This window comes from Centrocercus urophasianus, unplaced genomic scaffold (assembly GCF_019232065.1).
Source record: "Centrocercus urophasianus isolate 14NV4802_14NV808 unplaced genomic scaffold, USGS_Curo_1.0 seq_12, whole genome shotgun sequence".
In the NCBI taxonomy this organism is placed as follows: Eukaryota; Metazoa; Chordata; class Aves; order Galliformes; family Phasianidae; genus Centrocercus; species Centrocercus urophasianus.
In genome coordinates, this window is record NW_024884364.1 from 36,759,702 (window position 1) to 36,783,680 (window position 23,979).

A 23,979-nucleotide genomic window follows, 5' to 3' on the forward strand; every position below is an offset into this window, starting at 1 on the left:
TTTCAAATATTGATGGGTAATAGTGATATAAATCAACTGGGTGAACTAAATCTATGAGAATGTCATATCTTTAGGGAAAATCCTACCTTCTATCCACAGGTTCATGGCTCAGGCGACACCAACACCTCTGGAAGTCAGAATGCATCCATTTCAACCTGGGCAGTGGGTCTATTAATGGACCTGAAGCTTCAAACCACTAGAGGAGAAATGGAAAGGACTATACCAAATATTACTGACAAAGAGCGAAGAAAGCGTCCATCCCACAGTGGCAAGTGGAACAGACTGCACCAATGAAACTGAAACTTTCACAGAAATGAACACAGCTTACAGATGGGAATCAGAAAATTGTATTATGAACTTCCAGTTGTCAAAGATAATTATCTTAAGTGTAACAGTGATTGTTTGCCTTACATTATTCATATTAATTGTTTGCTAAGCTTTTTAGCAGTACTTAAGGGATATACTCGATTTGTTTAAATTGATAATGGTAATCTTAGCAGTAGTTACTTATGCTTATCAATTAGATGCATAGAATCCAAATAAGCATATGAAGTTGATGGAAAAGGTGGCTGTTCTGTTGCCTGGAATTCTATTTCTTGTTAGACATGCATGGAAATGACAAAATATGAGACACGTCTGTACCAGCTGTGGGAAATACCACTTCCAAAACAAAGTTGGCATACAATATTTGTTACCAAAACCTTAGAATACTTTGCAGATAAGTATGTAGAATTGCAGACATAGATTGTAGTAACCCAACCTATGAATAATACCATTTGTTTGACAGACAAATGGACTAGTCAAGCAGGGAGTGCTCCAGTGGAAAATATCTGCACTGAAAGTGGATATTACAGATGACAGATGAGTATTTTTAAAGAAACAGGGATAAATACTGGGTGTTAGTTAAAGGCAAAGGATGGTACTGGTTATGTGGAGACTGTTACTATCATGGTGGACCAGAACCTGTACTCTAGGAATAGTAATGCCAAAGGCTGCAGTAACAGATCAATTAACATGGAATACTCTCAAAGGTTAAAAGGGAAGAGCCCAATCCATTAGTAGAAAGGCCTGGTAGTTTTCACTCATTCATTAGGTGACTAATTCCCTTCTAGGAATTGCAGAACTAGAAAAAGCTATAGTAAACATCTCAGCAGTTACGGAGCACCTTGAAAATGAAACACTGGATGCTATTATTGCCCTTAAGGAAGAAGTTCAAAGTTTAGTCAGGATAGTACTACAAAACAGAATGGCTTCAGATATGTTATTGGCTGCACAAGGAGGGGTTTGTGCAGTAGTAAATACTAGTTGCTGTGTTTATGTGGATCAGAGCGGTAGAATAGAAAGAGACATACATAAAATATGGCACCAAACTAAAATACTGCATAAAGTAATCCAGGATGATGTAAGCTAGAGCTTAACAGACCTTTTACCCAAAATGACTTCCTCACTTCCCAGATTAAATAGGTTAAAGAAGTTATTTGTAGGGACAATGTGTATAGTAGCTATATGTATCCTTGCTTGTTCTATGATTAAATGTAGGGGATGTATACCTAAATGTGAAGGATCAAAGGTGGTGAGGATTAAAATATAAACATCATCATCCTCAAAAGAAAAGGAAGGGTTGATACAGGCTGGTTTAGCAATAGGGATCAATATATTAGTTTAAGGACCAACAAATTAGTTTACCAAAAGGAATCAATGAGTGCTAGTTCTAAAACTTTCCATTTTAACTTTGCTCAGAGTGTGAACTTGTTTTTCTCAAGGATTCTGCTTCACAGGAACACTGGAGTCACAACAACTACTTTCATCTTTGCATCCACCAGGTGCAAGGATTTTCTCCTTGGATTTCACATGTATTGTTTTGAATTAGAGTGCATTAAGATAGAAAATTGCTCATTATGGCTTAACAAGCAATGGCCATTTTCTAAATTGGGAAAAAACAGCTAGAGGTCAGCCAGAAGTCACTGTGATGAAGCTGATTATAGGAAAATGGGGAGAAAGTAAGTGGCTGTATGCAACTATGATGCATAGTTGCATACTACGCATGCCCAGAGGGACATATTTATATATATATATATATATATATAAATAAGAAAATTAATGAGTTCTTGGAAAAGAATGAATATGTATGCCAGTGCATTGCATACGTATGTTTTAACTGTCTTAACTGTTTAAATGTAAAATTCTGAGAGAGTATGCTTCATTTGTCAAGTTGCCTAGTACGTATTGTGAGGAATAAAGGAATGCTGCTTTCTAACACCACGTTGGAGTTAGAGAATTTTCTTCCTGGATTTGAGATGACAGAACTAGCACTCATTGATTCCTTTTGTTAAACTAATATATTGGTCCTTAAACTAACATACTCTATTGCTAAACCAGCCTGCATAAAAATTATTATTAAAAATGATATAAAAATGAGTAGGTTAGACCAGGGAATGTTTTCTGCAACATTACTTACTCTTTTCCTTATTAGCTCTTAATATAAGATTTGATGGCTTAATGATATTCTCTCATTTCCATTGTTCAAGATTTCATGGGACTAGTGATAGCCTGAAGATATTTCAACTCTTTCTCAGTTGGGTTCACAGATTGTTCTGAAATAATAATTTTCTGCCAAATGGTGCATGCAAACTGCATGCATTATGTCAGCAGTTTTGTATCCATTCTGACCATTAGCACAGAAATGTTTATTTCATGATGAGTTGCAAAATCAAAACTAATATATGTACTGCAACACTGTGTGATTAAAGACTGTGCTGGTACTAAAACAGACTAACAAAACATAAATTAAAACCAAATGACTTGAAAATGCTATGTCTAGATTAGAGAGACCTCAGTTTCTGAGGCAAGGTACACTGTATGGCGGTACTCAGACTCCTTACTTGAGCTTCTACTGTGCACCTTAGAGAATGCTGGTGGACAACTCTAGGCTCTTCCTCACCTGAGTTTTTCTGAGTTGCCTGAAATACTTCTGTAGACTCACAGTGTCATTTTCTTTTCTTCATCTTCTTCTTTTTTCTTTCCATAGATTTATTTTTCTTTAAAAATAAGAAGAAAAGTTAAAAGCAAGAAAGCCCACAACAAGCCATTGGCAATGAAGCAAATATACTTAATAAGCACCTAACTACATTGTGGCTTTGCGTTACCTTACCTTCCCTGTAGTACCAAAGCTAATGCTACACTCCTTTTTGAAAAATTCCTGGATGCATTATTTTTTAAAATGATGTCTGTACTTCTGAATACTGTACTGTTCACTGCTATTAATGTTTTCAATGTAGTAATGAAGAATTGATGCATTCCATGCATTCAGTCATTTTCACAGCTGTGTAATTTTGGCTATAAAGATCAACCATACCAAAAGTGCAGCTGGATGTTTCACTTTGTTGTTTCTCCATTTCTATTTGAAGCGATCGCCACGAAGCAACAGACAGGAAGAAAAGAAACAGCAAGAAAAATATTCTAGAGAATTTAAATGATGTTATGAGGGTAATCAACTGCAAAACTAAAGCAATTGCAAGCACCTTGCTTTCTGTTATGCATGTTAAACAGAGCAATTCTACTTCAACACATATCATATATAAGAGCAGGAAATCCACACATAAATAAAACAAAAGTAGTGCAGCTAGGTACCTTGACTCTAAGGTGTCTCATCCCACCCTGTGGGTTTTGAGAGAGATCAATCTTTTTCTGTCTCCTGAGTCACGTTACAGATAAGACAATATTATGCAATGGCTACTACTAAGAGTGAAGGAGATAGGAGATACTACTAAGAGTGAAGGAGAAAAGAAGATAAAAGATAGAAACTGGAGAAAGAGACAGACAGATATACAGATACATAAAAACACCGCAAAGCAAAAATGGTTCACCACTTCTTGATCCAGCGATGTCTTGGTAGTGCTGATCTCTGGCAGTGGTGGGTTGTCCGAGGCTATGGCAGTAAGCTGTTGAATAACTATGATGAAAGTACGTTCTCTTACTTATAGTCCAGAGTGGTTGAGCCTGCTCTTTTGAATTGACAGCTTCTGGCTTCGGGGGATCCCTCCAGGAACTCTTTTTCCAGTTTTCCACGCCTTGCAAATTTAAATCGGCAGGGAGAGGAGGACTCAAGGAGATACCAGCTTGTATCTTGCCTTCACAGGACACAATGGTATCATCTCCCAATCTCTTGTATCAGGCTGGAAACATTAGCTTCCAGGGCAAGTCTTCAGCCAGAAAACACTCTTGGGCCCTCCCCTGCAAAGGCAAACAGCTCGAAAGAAATGCTTTCAAATGTAAAACTGTCCACAAAGCGTTTCGATTGTCTCGTGATGATTTGAGACAATGCATTCTTTACCAGTCTCGGACAGACAGATACCATCAGCTCCTATGGGAAAAAAATGTAGGAAATATGGGGAAATAAAACAGGTGTTTTTTTGTTTTTTTTTTTTCCCCAAACTAGTACAGTTTACCAACCTCAAATATTTGCCTGTGCTGAGTCAAGCCTGCAAATGTCAAACCGGCATGCAAATAATCAATTCTTTTTTCTTTTAAAAAGGTTTCATTTCAGTTGCCATACATTTTTTAAGAATAATAAAAAAAAAAAAACAACCCTGTATTTTATTTGAATGGTTAGAAACGCACTTTAAATGTTTTTTCTGTAATCAGTGCACCCTATAAATTGAAGTTACTTTTATTACCTTCCATGACTTTCATAACATCTTCATCTTCCTTCCCTCTGTACCTCTATTTCAACAACTTCTACTCTTCCACGCCTAGAGGGAGAGGTAGCAGGTACCTGGATCACTGAGTGTGATTACAAGCTTTAACACACCTAAAAAGAGAAAGCTCCTGGCTTACTAACAGGTCAGACAGAAAGTCAAGTAGATAACTCACATTGAAACCTTAATTTTCAGTAGGATCATTGCATCAGTTTGCATATCTCCTCTTGGAAAACCATAGTCTTCACAAATTTGTTCAAACCTATTTCCCTCCTTCAAACACTGTGCCAGTGTGCTCCTCCTACTTCACCCCTCCTGCTTCCTTCCCTCAGCTCCTTCCATTGACCTGGCCTTGTACCCAAGACCTTGCAGGATGGACAGTGAGCAACAGTACCAGTAATGTTCTTGCTAAAACACATTAATGACCACAAATCTGTCACAAACTGAGGGGCTGAAAGAACTGATAGCAGAAACCTGGTTCAACAGCTGAAGTCCAATTGAGCACACACCTAAAAAGCAACTTATGACTATGAATCAAGTATCTTATTCCTTAAATAGTGAGCAGCCTCAAGGTTACCCCTATACAGAGATCCCTTATACCTTGATGCCTTGCTGATACAGATCCTCAGTAAGTGACAAATGTTTTACTCTTTGCTAGCCTCACTAAGATCACATTTTAGATAGATTGTAAGCTTTGTCAGCTTCACTAAGATTATAGGTTATTTGTGCACATACAGCCTTATACATAAACTATTGGTCAAATCTGGGACTAGGAGTGACAATAAATAACTTATGCCAATCTTGTTCTGCATGACACTGTTCTCTCAAACCAACTACTACATCTTCTGCTGAGTTCTCTACCAGCTAAACAGCATTAGATGCACCCAGTGATTTTGGATGAAGAACTCCCAAATCAATCAGATTATTATTCTGTCAGATTTGCATAAAAACATCTTCTGTTCTGTGTGTTAACAGCTGACAGCATACTACATAATCTGTAGCTTGGACTTCTAAAAGTCTGTATTAAGAATGGACACCAACACAATTTAAGTTTGTGTTTCAACATTTTAATGTGTTGTTTTACAAGTATAAAAGAAAACCTATGTTCTGTGTTCTAGATCTTGCATACTCATTTACATGAACAATCCTTACCGAGCAATCCTTTGTGTGACTCAGGACTACTGAAGTGAATGAAGTTTTTAACATTAGCCCTGTACCTTTTCAGTGACACATACACCTGTAACACTTAAAACAATGGTAGACATCACTAATTCAAACACATATCTTTCCTAGCTAATACAACTCTTCTCCCAGTGCAGCCACTGAGTGCATTGATAATAACACTATCTAGATTGTCACTACCCTGGAAAAATAAAATGCATTTCCTCACATTATAGGACACTTTAGAAACATGAGCTTGTTTGCAAAATACTGGTCTTAATGCAACAGAACATTTTTGTCTCTCCCTTCAGCAGTGGCAGCACCATAAGCTCAGAACATACACAGAGCAGAGATAAGTCAATCAGCAACTGATGCTGAGGAGACATGAGGCACAGCTAAAGCAATGGCACTCATGTTGATGGAGTGTTCAACTGCATTTGGCTGGTATGCACAACTATGGCAAAGCCATGTAGCAGCAATATAACCCAAACAATATTTTTCTCATAATGGTTTAAATATTCAGGCTTCTATGCATGCATTCGAGGACACTGTTACAAAAATAGGAAGTAATATGGCACATTCTCTAAAAACATGTTTACACATTAGCATCCATCATTAGTATGTGAAGTTAAATGGTACCCACTACATACACACACTGAACTCCCAGCTGCATAATTCTGCTACTGCTGACTTACCTGAAACATAAACATTTCACTAGCTGAGGTGTGTGAAGTTCCCACTCTTTTCAAACGGCAAATTCACAACAGGACCAGTGCTGAAGTCTTATTTAAAGACTTCCGAGCTCTCTTTATAGTTCTGAAGTACCTCTACACGTGAAACCACCAAAGTTTTACATCTTTGAACATCTGTAGATAGGCAATGTCTGTAGTTCACTAATCATCATCTATGAATTAGATACTCAGTTCTAGCTAGGAACACCAAAAAAATTGCCCGTGTCCTGAATTCTGAAGTTTTGGAAGCAAAGGACCACATTCTCAATTGCTCCTTCAACTCTCTATTAAAAAAATAATAACAATCTGAAATAATTTAGAAAAGTACATGGAAATACTGTACAGTACCTTTATGTATACAAGTAGAGAGAAGTACTGTCATGTTTTCAAGGAATTGCTTCACCTTTCTAACGCTTCTCAGAGAGAGAAACTAGAGCAGAGATATTTGGTGCCTTTCCCAAATAAGTGAGCTATGTTCCTATGCTAAGCTCACACCAGAAACTCACATTACCACCCACCGATGATTTAATGATATAACACACATACATGCACACATCAAGCAAATTGAAAAACCATAACTCCATTATAAAACAGAAGTAGGAAGACATTTCATTTACAGTGCAGTAAACAAAAAAATAAAAACAGCTTAGCTCTTTGCAGTACTTCATGTGAAATCCCATTACAAATGACTTCAGACCCCAACTTGAGGCATTTCTAATAAAATGGTGTTGATCCGATCCCTACCTAAGAACTTCACATTCTCCATGACAGCAGGTTGGAAGTTAAGCTGAGGCACGAGAAGGTACTTTGAGTCATGAATTATTTTCTTTTCAACAGTAATCACAATGTGTCAAGTAAAGAAGAAACTCAAAGTGCTAAGTAACCGAAGTGCAAAATGCTTTCACTTACTCTTTCTAAACACAGCTATATTGTTTTGTATTTCCACTAAATTGTACTCCTTGGTTATCCACCCGCTAAAGTTTCATCAGTGATTTGCAAAATACAGAAACACTTTCATTTGTGGTGATATAGTGCATAGAAGAAAAAGTCAACAACTTCCATTTTCTTTCTTTCAGACTTCAAGCCAGTAGTACTTATGAGGTAAAAGATGCCAGAGGGTTTGCACTACTGATACCAACCCAGCCACAATACAGAGTCAGAAAGGAGTTATCACAAAAGCACCTGCTTCATGTGCTACCAACTGCTCCGACCCCTCCGACAGTCAGAGGAGCACTTGTCTTTTCTAACTTTAGCCATCTGAAATGGAGACAGATAGTCAGATCAGCTGTCAAGACGTGTGGTTAACGCAGAGCAGCAGGTCTTCAGAGAATGATTCATGTCACCTAAGCCAACATTTTCAGAAAGGCTGAATCACTCACTGGAGATATTTCTTGGACAGCCCCTAGCTGACTAGTTCACACTGTTGACCAAACTTGAAGATATCTCAAGCTATGTGAAGTGGACGCCACCCTAATACCAGAGTATCACAGATTCTGAAGTAGTATTTAAGTGATGTCAGTACACCAAGCTGTTCCAGAACATTATGCTTACTGTGTTAAATTTAATTCCCTTAGTAACGAGCAGCAAATATGAAGAGTAAAATACTGCATAAGCCAGTAACCCCTCTGTCCACTCTCAGTAACAGTCACATTTCAGCGTTAGTGCTAGCTAATTAGCTGTTTTCTTGGCAACCCAGGCTACTGTGCACTGTAGAAGTCAAATTCTTATGCCACAGAGAGAAGCATTATTTTATCACATTGACTAGAGTGTAGTCTGCAATTCAACCAAAGCAGACCACAGCTATAGTCAGTTTAAAGTCAAAGACTATGCTCTGTGTCTGTGTGAGGGTGACATGCCATAATGACATCCTTTCTGAAATGAAACGCGTTTCCTTCCATCCTCAGATTTCCTGAGTAAGATGAGAATCAGGCTAGATTTTAAAGGATGTCTTCTATAATGATTTTAAAATAGGCACAGGATAATAAACCTATGTGCAAAAATAAAAATCTGAAACAGAAGTCTACAAACAATGACTGCTCTCTATGTCCATACACAGACAGTCAGGTACACATACCCAAACTCACAGTTTTCCACAAAGGTAGGCTTGTCACTTGTCATGCAGTGTACACCTGCAAGAAAGAAATCCCATCCACAAGACACAATATCCATGAGGCCCAACATTCCCAGCAGCTGATCTGCCACGTTCCAAAGGCACAGACTTGCTTCCAGTTGAACTAGGCATTGGAAGAAACACTTTGATGAGGATTCCCATTCGGAGAATCTATTGTCTTGTTACTGCTCTGTGACTCATCAGCATTTTCAGATGATTTCAAATCCGCTTTGTCTGTCAGGGTGGAGGATTTGGGAGACTTGCAAATAAAGCAGAACATGAAACAGGACAGCAAACCTTCGGTAATGCTGGATGAGAACAGTTTTTTGCATGGGTGGCAGAATTGGTAGAACACCAACATGAAGAGGATAGCCATACAGTAAGCTATCAGGAGCTGCAAGACCAACAACGGGGCGCAGACATATAAGTAGATATCAGTTTTATAGATGTACCACATCAGCAGGAGGAATGCATTCTCGATGAATCTCAGCATATAATACACAGTCAATCGGTACCAATTTTGGGATTTGTTAATTAAGTCAGGATCATTGAGCTTCACCTGCACTGCCGACCAGCAGAACATATTAATGCCTGCATACAAGAAGGTAAGAAGGCACAAGACAATAGTAGTGCCAACCCTGCTCAGTGCCTTCTCTATGTTCTCAGGAAATGGGGACTTGCTTTGCCAGAAGAGAATCCATGGATAAAAGAAAAAACCAAAGAAATTCACTAGCACAACAGGGAGAGTCCAGATCTGAAGTACTGAGCTGAAAAGGACCAGCACTGTAACACGTGTAGCAATCTCAAAGCTTCTCCACATGAATATGCAGAGGTAGGCAGCTGGTTTCACACTGACATCATAATCATCGTATTTAATCTTAATAGCCAAGATGTTGCAGCGTAAGGCGCCATATACAATTGACAGAAGAGAAAGAACCATAAAAATACCTACGGAGAGAAAAGACAAACCAGAATGATCAGTTCTGCAGAAGGCATTGCATCACCATAGTGCACAGATGTCTTCACGGCACTTCTGGGGATTCCCAGTAGGGTATAATGCAGAAAAAAACATATCCATTCTGTGTATCCATTTCTGGGTTTTTACTCTAACTCTACCTCTAACTTTGGTCCTCACTTACTACTTTTCCAAGCAGATAAAAGACAGGATGCACAGAAGAATCACAAGCATCTCCCCACCACCAGCCCAGTACTGTCTGTACCTGTACTGTCTATGGCAATTATACAGCTCCGTTCAAAACAGGAGAACGATTCTGACCTAAGTAAGATATGGATGTATAGGCCCTGGACATACAGAGTAAACAGAGAAGTATCTCAGTGTTCAGAAGTGCTAGCTATGCTTGGTTTTGTCAGTATTTGCATGCTTCCTTCACAGTTTTTAACAATATGCTGAATAGCTGATTTAGGGGACGAATTTTAGGTGCCTTCATTCAATACTTTCAGTTTCAAACTTTGCACTGTTTGCATGCAAGGAGCACTTCAAATGCAAATCACACAAGACAGTAAAAATGATTTTGTTGTTCTTTTAGAGTTTGAATGAAAGTAACCAAGCTAAATGGTCTCACTACAGAGCATTGTATTGCATCAGATAAAACAAGATAAACAGAATTGGCACTTCTTGATTATGCCAATTACTTCTGTAATGTTTAACAACTAGTGCTTGCCACAGCCTTCAGGTAGTTTTTGTCATTATCCAACACATGAACTGGATTTCCTACTTTGTTATAGCTATTTAACTGTGACTATCTGTTTTTCTTCTAATTAAAATTACTGATTTCTGACCATGAGTTTGAAAGAAACCAGTGTATTTAGGGATCTCTGATAACTTTTCACATGATTTTCTCTATCCTTTCAGCTAACCTCTCTCCCATGCATATCATCAAATACTTTGAATTACTTTAGAGAAGTAATTAATTACTCCTTCACATCTGAATTTTAAATAGCACTCAGCAAACTGGAAAAAAAGCCACTTTATATTGTGATTTTGTACGTACCTTATGTTCTCTGAAAATGGTAATGCATTTGCATGTTTCACACCTGCATTTTTAATTTGCATTTTTAAACATCTCTCTTATAGCAGTACAGTTGAACTGAGATTTTTTAAGCTTTATGCTTCCAAAAACATTGTCTAAAAGCAAAAGAGCAATCAAATGGAGCCAAGAATACCACTATGGCCAAAGCCAGTCTTGTGGCTCCTTTCAACACCTTCCCTCTGTTTTTGTGTTCGTTTGAGAGCTGTGAGAGAACAAATAACCTCTATGAGCTAATTAACCAAGAGAATGCTCTCAGAATTTAAAAACCAAAGCACCCAAAACAAGCAAACCACATAAACACACACATCTACTGGAGAAAGCGTGCTTCTGTCCTGGAACTCAGCATGTCTTCTGCTTTGCTAAGATGATAAATCTTACTACCCAATTTCATTTTAGGGATGAATCGCAATCAATCTCAAACTTGCCATATTAACTCAATCCTTTGAAAAAGGCACTTTTCAATGATACAAACCAGCCCATGCTTACTGTGGTTTAATACTACCACTAGTTCAAACATTGCTTCTAAATCCTGTGATAAAGACAGTTGGAGCAACCACAGAGGGAAATACCAAAGAGCGACAGTATTGTAGCTTTTACTTGTCATGAGCAAACAAGAAGCATCATTTCATAAAGGAAAGTAGCTTCCTCTGGAACAACCAAAGTCCTCTACCAGCTCCTGTAAACACACCATTGCTCTTCTTTCTGCCTACTCCCAGAAAGCGATACTTCTCTCACAGGTCAGAGGTGTGCAGTTCCAGAATCAATCCAGAAACACTTTGTTGTTGTTGTCTTGAATCTTTTCAAGACCTGGTCTTTTCCTCACCTCAGAAGTTGGTAAGAGGGTGATTTCTCCTCTAGGTGAGCCACATCACAAATATAATATTACTATTATCTTACATTCATAAGAATTATATGATTCAGATAAGCATCTTAGGCTACTTTATATCTATATTGTAATTTTCTAAACAGCTGTTCAGAATCTCTGAAAAATATGGGAACTTTCTTACCTAGTGCAAAACACGTGGATATCAAAACCTTTTCCTTCAGATACGACTTCAACACTTAAAAACTATGAATAATCAAAAACACTGGAAACATGTTCAAACAATGAAAAATGTACTCTGTTGTCAGAGCTTCATGAACTAAAGAAAAGCCACTGGGGAAGTATCTTAAGATATCTGGCAAGACCACCCAGAAAGCACAATTCATGCCCGTTAGGAAAGTGATACTATGAAGAGTAGCACGTTGAAGAAAAACCATATGAACAAAACTTCTTTTCTTGGAGACAGCAGACACTGCTACAATTAAAGGTGTATTTTTTTTTTAATCAGCTGAATAATTTCATTTTTAAATGGGAGGAAATTCACCTCTTGAGAGTATCAGTGTGAATAACATCTATGCACTTCATGCTAAACAGTTACTGAAGCTTTATTTTCATGGTTTTTATCACAAACTTTCAGACTTTATTTTACTTTAGCAACTGTCTTTACTCCTCATCTTACATTCTTGGCAGACAAAGAAATGACAATTTTGAAGAATGTCAGACACTTGTAAGTATCTGATCATCCAGAGAAATTCATGTATGCCATGAATTACAGGAGAAAGACATAGCATTGACAAAGGTTTAGCTAAAGGACTGGCTGTGGTTTAACGTGGCAGGTGACTCAGCAACCACACAGTCCTTTGCTTGCTGCCCCCCCTTGCCAGTGGGATGGGGAAGAAAATCAGGAATAAAAAACTATAGAGATAGAACTATTTACTATAGAAAAAAGGATAATAGTTAGGTTATATATATATAAATGTGTATACATATATATATCTGAATGCATATAAAAAGTGATTTTTATCACTTTTTATAGTGATTGCATAAGTGATTGCACAAGCCATTGATCACTACCTCTTGACCAAAGCACAGCTAGCCCCCCAGCAGTGGAAAAGAGGCAGATGAATTCCAACCCCCTTCAGAACTCCTTCCACATGATGTCCTGTGGTATGGAATATCCCTTTAGCCAGTTTAAGTCAGCTGTCCTGATTCTGTTCCCTTCCAAGCTGCTTTGGCCCTTTGGCGTGAACGGCCTTAACTCTGTACAGCACTGCTTAGCAGCAACTATAAACATCAGTCTGTTATCAACATTGTTTATCTCCTAGAACCAAAACACAGCATCATACCAGACAGTCTAAAGAAAACAATTCTGTCCCAGATGAAACTGAGACACCCACCAAAATAGGAAGGTGGTAACAACAGCTCTACCTACTTCTGGCAGCCGTGATCTCCTGCTGCAGGACGCAGATGTAGAGCTGGAGTGTGAGCTGTGGTGCTGAGCCAAGGAATGCCTGGATCACAGAGGCCCTGCTGAATGCAGACCTGTGGGTACACAGCTTGCCTTCAGCCTGGCCCACTTCCTTCTCAACTTCTTCTGAGTACCCATCCTTGGGCATCTGCCTCTTCTTTGTGATGCTGACATAGGGCTCTTCAACTCTGCCGGCATGGAAGTAAATGTAAAAGACTTCCACACACCTATAAGCAAGTTAGTAAATAGAGTAACAGGAAAACAGGAATTAAAGCATAAGTCTTCTCACCAGTTAGTATTTTAAGCCATGACATATTAAGCCATTAAGTCATCTTTTTTTTTTTTTTTTTTTTTTTTTTTTTTTAAACAGAACAAACCACATTTTCTCCTTTTGGTATATTTGCAATAAGACAGATTTTGCTATGCAAAACATGAACTACTGTGACGAGAGGACAAGAATCTGGGAATGCCCTCTGAGCTGCTAGCAGGAATACTTGAGAATGAGAGGTTTGGCTGCCTCCTCTGAGCCACCCTTGCCTCCTGCTGTCCTATTAAAGTTCTTGGACTACTCATCCCCAATGTTCACAACTTCCCAATATAGCATTCAAGCAGAAGGTGTTTCTTCAGATTCTCACGTTTTCCACTGTTAAGCATACAGCTGTGACCAATAAAACTCCTTCTCATATCTTTGCCCTAAGCAGAACATCTCAAGAAACTGGAGGGAGGCTCAGAGTACAAGTGGGTACAAACACCGCAAACACAGTTGGACTCAAACCTTGCTTTACCAAGCAGTGGTTCCAAAAAAGAGCCAACAAGCAATAGCAGCAGTAATGAGAACAAGCAATTTAGCATCTCACAACTCATATTAGTCTATTTTAAGAAGACACATAAATAGGAGCTTTATTCCTTGTGTTTCCTTAGATTTACTGCAACATTTAAGGAACATAATGCCAGTATTGCAAGAGTATTCCAAGAAGATGCAGTGTTTCCAGTTTCTGTGTCTCCTTGCTCTTTAAATACAGGAGAACCAAACCCCCTTGATTACATAATGCCACACATTAATTTTCAAGGAAAGAAAGTACCAGTGCACACATTCCTCTTTATAAATCAGATATAGTTTTAACATGGTTTTATTACGTGCTGCCTCTATCCACATATGGAGAATAATCCATATGTTAGGGGGAGGATGGAAAAGGGCTAAAAGGACCAGCATCAGCAAGTGTTATTGCAGTGAGGGAAATTAGTCAACCTGAGTTCTAAATAAGACAATACAGCCTCAGACAGATTTCTGAAGGTCTCCAAAATTGTCTTCCAATGACCATTTTCAAACCTGGAAAAATTCTGCAGACACAATTCTAAGAGAGTTTTGTGATATGGAAGTGTCAAAGGTGGGCTTCAGCAACAAGCAGGATCTGAAACACTCAGAGGAACAGTCAACATTATTAGAGGAGTAGTAACAAGCAAGTATATAATAAGGTACAGGCAAAGAAAGGGAAAAGAAATGCTCTGTTTTTGCATAGGTTCCTGAAGATATGGGTCTGTGGTGGAGAAGTGGAGAAGTGGTATTAAAAAAATATTGAATTTTGAATATTGAAAAAAATAAAAATCTCCCAAACACAATGTGGACAGAACACATTTTGTCTTTTATGCCTAACACTTACAGACTTCAAAATTAGAAAGAATGGATGCATGAGCTGCACAGCTAATGAAGGCTGGCTTATGCTGAAGATCTTTCCCAGCTGAGAGAGAACCTCAAGTGAGAGGAAACCCCATCTGTGAGGACACCCTGTGGCTTCACTTCTGGTCACAGCTCCTCCCATGGCTGGACACATATGTCATCTTCTTTCTTTCCAACATGCCTTACTGAGGTTCATCAGCTCCACCTGGTTGCCTTCAAAGATAATAGCTGCTGGAATATGGTATCTCAGCCTTCTGCAGGACACATTAAACCCAAGAGTTTTTGTAAAATATAAATAGAAAATAAGCTTTATTTGAAGTATCTCACAATTACAAAGCATGGAGTTATGCTTGCCTGAGACTATTACTTTCAACTTCATTTTTTTTTCATTTTTTCTCCCCAAGAACAATTGCCAATTCAGCATCTATGACAGCACACAGACTGAACTGAAAAGCAGCCCTAATAAAAATTCATTTTCCCCCCCTAAATGGGTCACTAGCAAGTTTCAGCTATTCCAGATGGAGGGCAGCTTCAGTGCCCTGTAGTACTATCCTCGATTCACTGAGCTTCAGCTGCTATCATCACTAAAGCCATGTGAAGGGCCTGATGAACTGGAGCCTTCATTCACAGTGATGACTTTCTATTGTCCCCTTGTTAAGCTTTCAGTCCCTGCCAGCTTTGTTCCACGTGAAAGAATCAGTACAGCCAAAAGTAAAGTGTGACAAATTAATAAAGCACAACAGCTTATGAACTCAATGCAGATTCTGAAAACAACAAATTGATTCTGTTCCGAAAGAAAGATCCCAAACATTTATATCTCACTTAGTATTCACAGCCATCTATTCATCCACAGTTTGAAGCTATTACAGAAAATGAGATCTCAGCATCAGCCTCTGAACTCTTGCAGTGCATGACTGGAAGCGAGACACAGTCTAGGGACCCATCAGATATGCAGTAATCCCATAAAAGAGGTGATAAGATTCACAGGACTAGTGACTATAGTAAATACTATAATAAACATAAAAATGGGTTTTGGAGCAAGCACATGATTTTTATTTATTAGCTAGGTATTAAGTAGCTGTACACTGAGTTCCATGTGTGTGATGGGAAATTTTATGCCCATGTAAAAAAGCAGACACTTCCAGAACAGTGTGAAATAAATGGTCTGACCAGCATACCTTACAGACAGAGGGGACTTATAACTGAACAATGGAGCAGTAAAAATGACATGCACAAGGACTCAAATTACCTAAGTAGTGATGCTCATCTTCTCCTGAGCACTAACCACCCTACACAGGAGTGTTTCTGGAGGTCATGCTTTTTGGGGCCAATGACAGACACATTCAAGACTCCAGATTGTGCTACAGCCAAAGCAACTGCTTAGAGGTTTCCTTCAGAATGGGGAACTCCAGAGGAGACCCAATTGCTCATTGTTCATTGCTGCTCAGGAGGAAAATGAATGGGAGATCCCAAGTTCTGCAGAAACTATCCCTCCAAGTCAGGGATGCTTAGGGCCCTCCAAAAGGCCCTGAATTCATGGCAGAAGGCGCTGAACTGGAAAGCTTCTCTAGATGCAAAGCAATGAAAGCCAAGGGCTTAGAAGGAGCTAAATTTACTTCAATATAAGATAAAAAAATAAAATTACTCTTAACCAAAAGTTAAGAGGTGAGGAAAAGATGTGCTGCTTTCTCTCCTGCTGCCAAATCTTGGCAGAAGGAACAGCTAAACTTTTTCAAGGACACTGATGGTGTCTGCAAAGAGTGATTCAGCAGCAACACATCCATCTTCCACACAGTCTGTAGGAGGAATGATCCCATCCTTATATGCCTGCTGAGAACGAGCACCTCATTCCCTCTTTGAATCGTGGATGTGTGGAATTTCAATACAGGCAAAATGGTGGTATGAAGAGTGTGCAATGAAGATATGGAACTCCCCACCTTTAACAAGTGCTGTAAGAGCAAACGTCCATTTGAGAGGTCTATCCAGGTGTGCTCACAACCATTGTACAAAAGGATTTCTTATATAACTCCATTTCTAACAAATTCATTTTCTTTAGTTAGGTGTGCAAAGACTTATTGCTCCTACAGAATTACTTATCTTTGTCAGATAAAGCTCTGCTCCTCATTCATGATCCTACCTTCCATTGCACTGACTCATCACATCCTGGACACCTAATGCATCTGCTCAAGAATAATGAAAAAAAAAACCAACCTGTAGAGACTCTAAGCATATTCACCCCATCTGGAAAAGAGGGAGATGCATCAACAGTTGTGAAGTTTAGAGCTAGCTGGCTTTCCTAAAGTCCTAGGAAGTAGGAAGTCCTACACAGAAAAGAGTTTTTTAGACCTGTGCTATTCTAAGCTATCAAGCAGGACACAGAACACCCGTAAGGAATAACATTTTGCACACCATGTGTGAAGCATTATCAGTACTTATTTAATTCCAGACTGCTGAATTAGGTGCCCAAAACATTAACAACTGACAATTCCATCTCACCAGCAGTTTTTTACATTATTTTCTTTATTCTTTATTTTCCTGTAGCTCCAGAATCTATCTTTGGTCACACAATCTCCTCTGGCAGTGTTATAAACCTCCTCCTTCTTCTTTGCTGCTGTCCACATGGTACGTATGCATGTCATTCTGCTTCTCCTTATGTCTTTAGAAATGAGGTCTGATCCCATCAGAAGTCTGCTGTGTATATCCTTATCCCATTAAACTCCGGGGGAAACAGTCATCAGTGTTTTATATATGGATCTGTTTCATATTTGCTTTTAATTTTTTTCTCCACAAGAGAAGTTCATTTGGCAGACAGAACCAGCTCCTAATTGCATGCTCCTTGTGAGCAGGACTCTCTACTCAGCTAACAAAGCACTTCAAGACACCAGAAATCACTTAGCTTTCCTCTTCCCTTTTCCTCAAAAGGAGGCACCACCAAGCTAACACTAGCCTCTCATCAATATGTCACTCTAGTACTGTCTTCAGAAAGTCAGACAGTAAGAAATAACAACATCCAGCTGACTCAAGGCGTAATAGCACCAACATTGTCAGCCCTGACTGCTCATGCTCACTTGCTAAAAATCTGCATTCTATAGTTCATCTCCTTACCTATCAATAACTCTCTGAATAGAAAAGGGCAGACAAGTCTTTTCACAAAGAGTTCTTCAAACAAAATCCTAAGTGTGGATCAATATACAAGCAAAAATACATCCAGTTATTATTTACCAGAATTGCTGAAACACTTGAAATCTTGAGACATCATTCGTGCTTTAGGTGCTGTCCAAATGAGCTCAGAGCAGAGACAGCCCCTGGCCCAGGAGAAGCCAGCAGTGAGCCAAAAAACTCATCACAATCTTTTCTGAAGAAAAGAAAAACGTATTTAATCTCTAATTGGTATTGGCCATTATTTGAAATCAACTGCTGTGTTGTAATTTATTTTATATAGTAAAAGAAACTCTTCTGGCAAGAGAAATTATCCAAAGATTTTCTAAGCATCCAGGAGCATTACAGCATTCAGAAGTGGCACCAAGCTGAAACACAGCAAGACTCCCTCCCGGTGCCTAAAAATCTGCTGTCACCTTGCTGCAGCCAACTACTGCAAGTAATCTTTCTGGCTCTGGAGACAAGAGTGCGGGCACAGAGGTTACTGGGAACTACAGTCTACAAATTGCTCTGGCTTTACAGAGAAACTGTTCCTCTTGCGGAGTGGGAGAAAGAATTCCAAAAGGGCAAGCAAACAGTTCAGGTGCAGCAAGTGTACTCTCCAGGAAGAGTGAAGTGCCCTAATTTCAGTGCAGGACAGCGAGTGACTGCAGAACAGGTGGAGCGTGGGTGTCTGGGGAAGGTGGTGGCACATAAGAAGGTTTCATAAGAGGATGTGTTTTTTTTCCCCAGTCATACAGAGGATTCAAAATAATCTGGACCATTTGGCTTGCTAAACTAAATATGCTCTCTCTCCTACCATGATACTCTCATACTGTTTTCCAAATTTTTTCCCCCTAAAAATTAAATTGAAATGGAGAAAGATGTCTGACTGTAAAGATTATGAAGAAATCACACACATACACAGGTTATCTATAAACCAATGCATTGCTGTCTGTATTTGAGTCTGAACAGAAAACCATTAAACAACTCATATCATCTCACAAATCCAAGAGAGATGGTTAAAAAGCTAATGTGAGCTATTTAAAGCCTGCCAAAACAGGCTGCTCTCTATTGAATTATACCATCTTGCACATCCTCCAGGCTATTTAACATTTCCTCCTGATGCTGCAAACGGCCAGAGCCTGGACAGTTCTACTGTTCATGGGCCCTATCTGAATTTATTTAACCCAGCACTCCCAAAAAGGATGCCGAGCTGTGGCAGTGAGGTGCAGGATTCCTGCTAACAAAGGATCAAATGCAGAAGACAGTGTGAGGCTTCATGCTGGGGACCCCTAGAGACTACTGGGTGTAAGTAGCTTCGAGAAGAAAAGAAAAAACAAAAACAACCAAATCAACATTGGGTAGACACATAAACCAAAAGTCCTTCTGAAACAAGGCAGCAGGTGACTAACAGTAGGGCTCTTCCATTCAAAGTATCACAGATGGGACAAAAAGGCTGCAGGGACATTGTTTCTCTTCAGCTCACAATGGTAAAAGCCATACTGATGCCGATAATGCAGCCAAATGCTTTCCTTTTAGCTATTCCCTCTGCTTGCATTCCAGCCCACACAGGACTGAAAGCCTACTGCTCAAATCAGGAAAAGGTGATGTTCTGTATGCTGAAAACATGTCAGCATTCCCAGCCCAGATATTTGTTTCCTCTTCTGACACACAACAGCATTTTGTTGCAGGAGATAAGGTGAGAAAGGAAAAGAAGACCTTTACCGTCCTCTCAGACCAAGGACTTCAACTTCCCATGCTTTTGTGCTGTATACAAGTAGAGGCATTTCTCTGAAGTTACGTTGCTCCAAGAGAGGTTCAAGTTGGATATTGGGAACAATTTCTTCTCAGAAAGAGTGGTGAGGCAGGGGCACAGGCTGCTCAGGGTGGTGGTGGAGTCACTGTCCCTGGAGGTGTTGAAGAACCATGTGGATGTGACACTGAGAGATGTGGGCAGTGGGTATGCTGGGGTTGGGCCGACATTGGACTACGTGATCTTAGAGGTCTTTTCCAACCTTAATGATTCTGTGATTCTAAATCAGGCTGTTTCCTATCAAACCCTTCCTTTAATTTGTACAGTTCTTTAGCAAGAAGAAAGCTTGTCAAGTGACATGATCATTCTGCCCTCTGTTTATTAATCATTACTGCAGCTATCCTGGGTCTAAAGAGACAGGCTAACATTTCACCCTATACTGCATGTATGCTGCTGGGAAACAGTGACCCAGGAACACTGCAACACTTCTGGAACACTTCCAAGCCTTCTAGAGATCACTGTGGTGAAGGAAAACAAAAAATGTTTTTACAAATCTATTAACTGTATGAGAAGGGCTAAGGAGAATCTCCTGTCCTGTTTAACATCTTTATTAATGATCTGCTTGATGGGACTGAGTGCACCCTCAGTAAATCTGCAGGTGACACCAAGTTGGAGGGAGGCCCAAGTTGGATAGGGAGGCCCAGAGGGATCTGGGCAGGCTGGTTTGATGGGCTGAGGCCAATGAGATGAAGTTCAACCAGACCAAGTGCTGATTCCTGTACTTTGGCCACCATAACCCCAGGCAACACCACCGGCATGGGGCAGAGTGGCTGGAAAGCTGCATGGAGGAAAAGGATATGGGGGTGTTGGTCAATGCTCAGCTGAACGCGAGCCAGTGGTGTGCCCAAACCAATGGCATCCTTGTTTGTATCAGAAATAGTGCAGCCAGCAGGAGCAGAGAGATGATCGTCACCCTGTTCTCAGCACTGGTGAGGCTGCACCTCGAGTGCTGTATTCAGTTTTGGACTCCTCACTACAAGAAAAACATCAAGGCCCTGGAGTGTGTCCAGAGATGGACAATGAAGTTGATGTGGGATTTTATGGGGAGCGGCTGAAAGAACTGGGATTGTTCAGTCTGGACAAGAGAAGGCTCAGGGGAGACCTTAACATCTCAGTATCTGCCTAAAAGGAGGTTGTGGCGAGGTGAGGGCCAAGTGAGGTTCAGGTTGGATATCAACTATTTCTTTTCAAGAAGAATGGGAAGGCACTGGAGCAGGCTGCCCAAGGAGGTGGTTGGAGTCACTGTCCCTGGAGGTATTTAAAGAAAGGATATAGATGTAGTACTTGGAGACATGGTTTAGTGGGCAATATTGGTGGTAGGTGAATAACAGGACTAGACGATCTTGGAGGTCAATCATTATGGTCAACCTTAATGATTCTTTGAATGGAAGCAAAAAAATCCTGGAGAAGGAGCGATGCTGGTGACTCACATGCACTGCAGCCCACACGAAAATGAGAGGCTTCCAGATGCCCATTGTTTTTACACTAATGACTGCATCTGGGAGTTCACTGACACGGCAGAAAACATTTTCTATGAAAGATATGGCTTGTGTTGACAACAGATAAACTTGCCATTGAAAGGAAATAGAAAGTGAAATCAGGCTTGGTTAAGGCTGAGACAGAGGTCTATGACTTTTCCAGAGAGCTAGAAAGAAAATCTAATTTGTTGCTGCAGGCTCTTTATTTCCTTCTTCACACCTCACAGCTCAACTGTCTTGACCTCAAGTAACTGTTTTAGAAGAACAAAAATCACTAGCAGCCCCTTTGTTTAACTGGTTGTTTTCTCTTTGGTTCCACTCCTGTTTTCCAAAAAACATGCATTTTGTTGCTCCTAGCTCTTGGAAAACCAGAGCTCTTAGAGAATGTAGTTCATAAACAAGATAGAACCAAGTCCATAACTCAGCAATCTCGTCATAACTCAGCAATCTCGTCAAAACATAAGCAAAAACAAACCACGAGGGTTACAGAGGAATTTGATGTTTTTGTGAAGTATCAGATGTTCTGCAATGTCCAGGCTGCTTGCCTTCATTTCAATCGCAAAATCATTAAGGTTGGAAAAGACCTAAGACCACCCAGCCCAAGCAGCAGCCCATCACACCATGACCACTGCCCATGTCCCTCAGTGCCACATCCACACGGTTCTTGAACACCTCCAGGGATGGTGACTCCACCACCTCCCTGAGCAGCCTGTGCCACTGCCTCACCGCTCTTTCTGAGAAGGGATTGTTCTCAGTACCCAACCAGAACCTCCCTGGCACAACTCAAGGCCATAACCTTTTGTCCTATCACTAGTTAGCTGGGAAAAATTAGTTTGAGCTTAACATATCTTCCATCAACACACTGTAGAGGAATTTCAAAAAGTTGAGGACATCTCTCCTCATATATATATATATATGTTTATTTCCCTTTTCAAGATTTGAACATAAATTTAAAATGAAAGCCTATAGCGAACAATTTGTCACAGGTTTGCATCAACTTTGCAATTTTTCACCTGACGTTTTTTTCCCTTACTTTGCAATTTTTTGTCTGACTTTTTTTTTCCCTAAGGATCTTTTCCATCACAAGTTGAACTTAGGTTGAAAATATTCCAAAAGCCATTTGGGGCAAAAAACTCTCTTTCCGGAAGAGCATTTTCGGTACTTCCAGCACACAGAGAAGCTCCTCGCTATCCCTGTTTTCGCAGTAGAGGCTGAGGGAAGAAATCTTTTCTCTCTTGGAAGTAACCTTGGAGCATGCAGATAGGGATAACACAGAAACGAACAAACACAACCATCGGACAGCTTACCTCATTGGCAACAAAGACATATGGACAAGAAATAAATGCAATATATAACAGAAAGACGGGCAGAAAGGAGGGGAAGAAAGAAGGGAAGAAAGAAGGAAGGACACACCATGAGGCTCTGTGGGGAGGAGCTGCCACCAGCCTCTCGGAAGGCACATAACCTATTTTTCCCACTGCTGTTTACTGAAGATCAGCAACACCGCGCCCCTCTGCCTCAGGACGTTAAGAGCAGAAATAAGGAAAATGCACACGCACACATCTGCATCCCCGGGCAGACGCGGCCGCGGGGCACTCACCGACCTGACGAGCGGCCCCAATTGCAGCAGGTGCAGCAGCAGCACCAGCGGCCGGTCGCGGCTCACGTCGCGGTGGATGAAGACCAGGCTGAGCTGCACCAGCGCGCAGGGCAGCAGGGCGAAGAGCAGCGTCAGCCACTGCCACATGCGGTCCCCCGCCGCCCGGTACGCGCCGCTCAGGCACAGCGCGGTCGCCGTCTCGGCCACGAAGAGGACGAGGGAGATGAGGACGGAACCCGGGAATTTCATCGCCTCCCGCCGCAGCCGCCTCACGCCCCGCGGCCCGGCGCGCCCACCCGAGTGCCGGCGGCGCCCGCAAGAGGGAGCGGCGGCGCCCGCAAACCCGCCTGCAGCCGTAGGGGGGCGGGGGCCGCCGAGGCGCGGCCTGGCCCTGCGCGCTGGGCTGTGGCGGAAGGCGGGAGCCAGTGAGTGCGCGGAGGCTTCTCCTCATCCGAGCCCACCTAGGTGAGCAGGAGGGCAGGAGCCGCCTTTGCAGTGTATCACCCTGAATCTGAGTCTCTGGCACCACACGAAGCTGGCCAGTCCCGCTGGGCTGGCAGATGGTGCCCGCATCGGTGTTCAGTCACTGCCACTTCCTTCTGCCTCTCCGTGCAGGCTCTTGGTTCGCGCCCAGCCGGCTCTGTGCCTCCCTCACAGGTCCTGCATCTCAGCCTGCTCACAGGGAGCTGCAGATCTGCCAGAGACCTGGGAACTAGCAGTACATAGGAAAGGCAAAATACAGAGTCTGAGATGCTACTAGCTTATTAAGGAGAGAACGCTGATAGCTACGTGCGCGTGCCAGCTAATATTCCTTAATGCTACTGAGGTTGTCCTCAGTTTTACTGAAAAAGTGCCAACGTAATCGCTGGTGGGAATGTTTCTTGAACTGCCTTTGCACAGGCAACTGTGGACCCCCTTCACTCACCTCTGCTGATGGGCTCAACTGATGTCAGCAGAGGAACCTTGTTAGGGGTGAGCCTGGGTGATTCATAGGCTGATCCAAGGGACGGAACAACTCCCCTGTGAGATCAGGCTGAGGGAGCTGGGGCTGTTCAGCCTGGAAAAGGCTCTGGGAAGACCTGAGAGCAGCCTGTCAGTATCAAAGGGGGGCTGTAAGAAAGAAGGGGACAGACTAGTTAGCAGGGTCTGTCGTGATAGGACATGGGGTTTCAAACTAGGAAAGGGGAGATTTAAATTGGACATATGGAAGAAGTTTTTTACAATACTG

General features: G+C 41.0%; 1 protein-coding gene across 1 annotated transcript; it reads right to left on the reverse strand.

The window, feature by feature from the left end:
* Nucleotides 1-8,688: 8,688 nt before the first annotated feature.
* On the reverse strand, nt 8,689-23,000 carry XK (X-linked Kx blood group). Its single transcript, XM_042810788.1, has 3 exons — nt 22,756-23,000; nt 13,006-13,268; nt 8,689-9,647 (listed from the first exon to the last, which is right to left on the reverse strand). The coding sequence occupies exons 1-3, from the start codon at nt 22,998-23,000 to the stop codon at nt 8,824-8,826; spliced, it is 1,332 nt and encodes a 443-aa protein (XP_042666722.1). The 3' UTR covers nt 8,689-8,823.
* Between the last annotated feature and the right edge of the window lie 979 nt (nt 23,001-23,979).

Coding starts and splice junctions, on each gene's coding strand:
- XK (XM_042810788.1), bottom strand. CDS start 23,000: ATGAAATTCCCGGGTTCCGTCCTCATCTCCCTCGTCCTCTTCGTGGCC. Junction 13,269..22,755: donor CAATTGGGGCCGCTCGTCAG/GTCGGTGAGTGC, acceptor ACTTGCTTATAG/GTGTGTGGAAGTCTTTTACA. Junction 9,648..13,005: donor GGAGATCACGGCTGCCAGAA/GTAGGTAGAGCT, acceptor TTCTCTCCGTAG/GTATTTTTATGGTTCTTTCT.